The sequence below is a fragment of the Haplochromis burtoni genome, unplaced genomic scaffold, assembly GCF_018398535.1.
Source record: "Haplochromis burtoni strain Fernald_Lab_line unplaced genomic scaffold, NCSU_Asbu1 Contig_586, whole genome shotgun sequence".
NCBI lineage: Eukaryota > Metazoa > Chordata > Actinopteri > Cichliformes > Cichlidae > Haplochromis > Haplochromis burtoni.
This window is the reverse complement of record NW_024582947.1, coordinates 98,208-103,309: the sequence shown is the minus strand read 5'-3', so window position 1 is coordinate 103,309 and position 5,102 is coordinate 98,208. Positions and strand designations below refer to the sequence as shown.

The 5,102-nt window shown below is 39.7% G+C and overlaps 1 protein-coding gene across 1 annotated transcript in view; it reads right to left on the bottom strand.

The window, feature by feature from the left end:
- The window catches only part of LOC102297582 (E3 ubiquitin-protein ligase RNF31), a gene marked incomplete in the record, with an annotated part of 71,886 nt that overhangs the window by 20,751 nt on the left and 46,033 nt on the right, over window positions 1–5,102 (bottom strand). Inside the window, 3 exon segments of the mRNA XM_005948318.3 lie at window positions 1,051–1,149; window positions 4,116–4,289; window positions 4,387–4,593. Coding sequence (XP_005948380.2) covers window positions 1,051–1,149; window positions 4,116–4,289; window positions 4,387–4,593 — 480 coding nt within the window.

Genomic DNA, 5,102 nt, shown 5'->3' with positions numbered 1-5,102 from the left:
TAGGACACCGGAAACAAAGCTCCCCACAGGAGTTTCCGCACCGGAAGTAGCATATGCTAACGTGCACATAGTCCATTGGCTCTCATTATGGTTTACTGGAGTCCCAGTGCCTCTGAAATGGTTCTGTACCCTGTTCCAGACTGACAGACATCAGTGACTTTGTTTCTCACCTGCTTTCCTTCTCATTTTTAACCCTGTCATGTCTAGTACAGCAGTGAAATTGGGGAAGAGGTAAATATTTTTCCCAGCACTGGAGTTACATATAGAACCTTCTCCCTGTGAGCCATTGTGATGGGAGTGTTGGGGTCTGTTTTGCATCTGTGTCACGGACTCTGAAGTTAGTGTTCATCCTCCAGCTTGACTGTGTTTATGTCATGCTAAAATAGCTGTGTCGCTAGCGGTCACGTAGCACATCATTATATACCAGCTAGCCAAACTTCAGTAACCCTTCAAACGTCACTGCTGTTTAGTTTAATGTCTTCATTTATGTTGGAAGTGATAACAGAGCTGTACGTTTGAATTTGTTTCTGAACTCCCTCAGTCAGGACATGCTATATTGTATTTAGATGGAAGCTAGCGAGCTAACTTCCTGCTAACTTCTAACTCTGTCAAATGTCATAAATTCCGTTTTCATGGATGCCTGGATGTTAAACTGTTACACCTGGTAGAGCAGAACGCTGATCATTTTATTACAGATGGAAGAATTTAGACAATTTTTCAACTCTCAGTGATGCCGCAGTGATCGTTTGACCTATGAACCTGCAGCAGAGTTTGGGCCCAGGCACGGCTAATGACGTCAGACTTAAAGACTATAGCTTCCATCTGGGAAAAGTGAGCTCTTCACTGGTCACCAATTCAATTTCAAAGTTTGCAAAACTACTTACTGCACTATTGTTTCATATAAAGAAAATTGAATCTTTAACACATGTGAAGCATCAATAATCCAAAAACGTGTACTCAAACTTGCATCACTTTTAAATAGAAATTAAGTAATTACATTAAGTAATTTGTTCATTGAGATTTTGTTGCAAATATTGATCCTGTACTCACGTGACAGCACCAGAGAAATTTGGGGTCCTTGATTAAAGCCTGCTCTGTCAGCTTCTTGTGAAAAAGCTCGTAGACTTCTGGCTCTAGACACTCTCGCAGCTGTGAAGACCAAGTTTTAGAACGTTAACTTCACAGAATGTACACGTAAAGACTGATTTACCTGTCACGACTAGTCCTGTTCTTCCTGTAAAAACATTTGTACAGAGTAGAAGATCTCTGGAAGATCTTCACCAAGTATGGTGTCGGTCACTCTTTCCCAGGTTTTACTCATATTGCAAACAATGCGTTGTATGTTTGTCACTCTTAAATATGAACACCTTTAAAATAACACAAGTAAAGACAAAATGCCGTTTCTAAGTGACGTGTTTCTTATTAAGAGGAAAAAAATCCAGACATACGGCGGTGGGTGAAAAAACTCTTGCCCCCTAATAACTGGTTGAGGCAAAAACTGCAATCAGGAGTTTCAAATAACTTGTTAGGATGCCTGGGTCGTAGTCCCAGGGTTTTTGAGTTTATTATATTATTTATTATTTCTAGTCTTGCTTTCTGTGAGTTCTGTCTTATGGTTTATGTCTGTCTTCTCTAGTTGCTCTGTCTCCCCTGTCAGCTGTATCCCCTTGTCTAGTTCGCGTCTCTGTGTATCCTTAGTTGCTATATCCCCGTGTCCAGTCAGTGTCTGTGTCTGCCCTGGTCCCACGTCTCTGTTCCCTCTGTTGCAGTGCGTGCGAGTCTGTGTCTTTAGTTCAGTTTGTGTCATGTTTCCTGTTTTATTTTGAAGGTCCTTGTCTGAGGTTAATGATGTCTGGTTTTGCTTCCTTTGTCTCGTTAGGCCTGATTTGCCCCAGCTGTGTTTCCCTCCTGTTACTCATTCCCTGATTGCTCCCTCTGTGTATTTAAGCCCTGTGTTTCTCTGTGTCTGTGTTGCGATTTACCGTTTATTTTGCTGTGTGTTCTGTCAGTCCTCTGGTTTAAGTTTAGTTTGATTTTTTCCAGTTATGTTATATTCTGAGTTTTACATTAAAGCTGTTTTGAGTTCACGACTGTCTCCAGAGTCTGCACCTTGGGTCCTATTCCTGTCTGCACACAGCCACACATAACATAACTGGCATGAGTCGTTAACAGCGCTGTGGAGGAATTTCGGCCCACTTGTCTTTGCAAAATTGTTGTAATTCAGCCAAACTGGAAGGTTTTTGAGATTGAACCTTTTTAAGGTCGTGCCATGGCATCGCAATCGTGTTCAGATCAGAACAATGACTCCAAAGTCTTCATTTTGTTTTTCTTCAGCGACTCTGAGGTGGACTTGCTGGTGTGTTTCGGATCATTGTCCTGCTGCAGAACAGAAGTGCACTTCAGCTTGAGGTCATGAACAGATGGCTGGACATTTTCCTCCAGGATGTTTTGGTAGACAGCAGAGTTCATGGTTCCATTTACCACAACAAGTCTTCAGGTCCTGAGGCAGCCCCAGACCATCACACTACCACCACCATATTTTACTGTTGGTGTAATGTTCCTTTTCTGAAATGCTGTGCTACTTTCACTCCAGATGAAATGGCACATCACACTTTCCAAAAAGTTAAAGTTTTGTCTTGTCAGTCCGGAGAATATTCATCAATCATCAAGATGTTTTCTGGCAAAACTGAGACGAGCCTTTATGTTCCTATTGAATCAGTCCTGGTGTAACTTTGGTCAGCCGGCCACTCCTGGAAAGGTTCACCACTGTTCCATGTTTTCACCATTTCTATGTTTTTATACTTATTTTTTATACAAGAGATATCAATTACTTATGTTCTCATTTGTTCCTGAATTTCCTTGGATCACAGCAGGATGTCTGGTCCTGTTTAAGTCTTATTTAAGAGATTTCTTAAAGTGCTTTTAATTTTTAATCACTTTTTCCACACAGGGCCACAATAATAATAATAATAATAATAATAATAATAATAATAATAATTATTATTATTATTATTATTATTATTATTATTATTATTAGAACAATAATACTAACACCCTCATTTTGTGTTTACTTGTGTCATCTTTGTCTAATATTTAAATTTGTTTGATGATCTGAAATATTTCAGTGTGACAAACATACAAAAAATAGGACCTCAGGAATGAGGCAAACACCTTCTCACACCACTGTGAATAAAAACTGGTGCTGACAGTCACAATCACAGGTATTAATATAATATTAAGACTTCATTTCACCCTTTGTCTCCAGTAATAGAAATATAAAGATTCCAGACCTCAACACTGATTGTAATGCACTAACTCTAACACAGGTGTTCCACAGACTGACCTGGACATGCACTGCATTAGGACATAATGATATGACCAAAATGAAAGTGATTACTACCCCTCTCTTACAATATTACTCTCATGAATGTAAAAAAATCGGAATAAAAATTAAAGTTCTGTATAATTAGTAAGCCTAGAAAAACAATATTGCAATAACTAAAGATACATGTCGTGTACATGTTCAGGTTTTTGATATTTTATGGGCAGAACTATAATCGATGACATAAATAATAATCTGAGAAAGGAATGAAAATATGTTTTACTGTTAAACAGGAGAAAAAACATAATCAGTCCCTCCAAAACTTGCAGGAAACAGCATTTTGAAACTGCTGCTCAGCAGCCTGTAATTCATTTTCAACCCAAACAGCAAAGTTAGATGTTGTTTGTCAACTGAATTTTCTGGCAACCAAACGTTTGTGTACAAGAATGTTGGTACATTAACCTCTTGTATATTTTGTACATTGTCCAAAATATTGGATTGGAAATAAACTCAAAGAAGTAGAGACACTAAATCGTACCCTGCTCAGCTAACAGCTAACAGAGTGAAGCCAATGTTCTGCTCATTAATATAACATCAAGACATTTAATCCATTTTAGAAAAGCTCTGCAGAGAAACAACAACTGAGCAAAGAAAAAACAAAAAAATGCAGTTCATTGTTTTACTGAACTGTAAGTGATGGCAGGCTTTATAGTTGTGGTTGACAAGATGACAATGTAGCAGTCAGAGAGAGGAGAGACATTCTCATTCCTTTCCCGGTTTATTTGCTTCCTACCTGGATGTCCAGGGTGGAAAAGTAGCTGTTGAGGTGTTCGGGGTCATTGATGTCAGGCTCCCAACAGACTGGACACACCATGTCTCTGATGTGTTTGTCCCTTACAGCGATGGTAAAGTGCTGCTGAAAACAACCACAGCACACAGAGCACTGACACGACGTGAGAGACTGCATCTGAGAAGGGGAGGTGGGAGGAAGTAGAAAATCAAGAAATGGAAATCATTCAGAAAATTATTTAGTGACTCAAAAGCATCTGTCAAGTAACCCTAACTTTGCTGTGAGGGAAAACCGAGAGGCAGATGGGACATTCTTTAGCGAGCACTCGCTTGATAAATTCCCTGTCGTGGGACTCTTGCACTGCCTGCACCACATCTTCTAGGGAATAGGGGGCGCTGTGCTCCAGAAGAAGCGACAGTGCCAGCTCACAGCGACCCCAGCTGGGTAGATCGTAGACTGCTAGAAGCCACCGACATACACGCTGAAAAAACAATAAAATCATGTTAAAATAGACTTCACATTTTCTACCAGTAATGCCAAACATGGGGTCTTTGTAAAGTACTGTGTAACAGTTGCAAGTCACTCCTCATTTCTGTATATTTTGCTGGGAAAGTGAGCACAGCAACGTGTCCAAACAGTTTAGAAAACTGGTAGCTGACCAGCTTTTTTTTCTCAACACAGCCTGAAGACTTCTCTTCACTGGCTTCCTGTTAAATCTGGAGTCTTAAATAACTAATCCCCAAAAGTGGATTTTGTTCATCTGGACGTAGCGTTTTCAGTGGGAGAAATAATTTGTTACTCATCCAAATGACTTCTTCAGTCTCAGCTGACTGATCCAGCTAAATCCAGTGGAGTGGTTTAGTTTAAACTAGATTAAAGCCAACAATGGTCTTAAAAAATTCTATATTTTAAAATAAAATAATCTCCTCCTTGAATCGCTACCTTATCGTGGTGGAGGGGTTTGTGTGTCCCAGGGATCCCAGGGGCTAT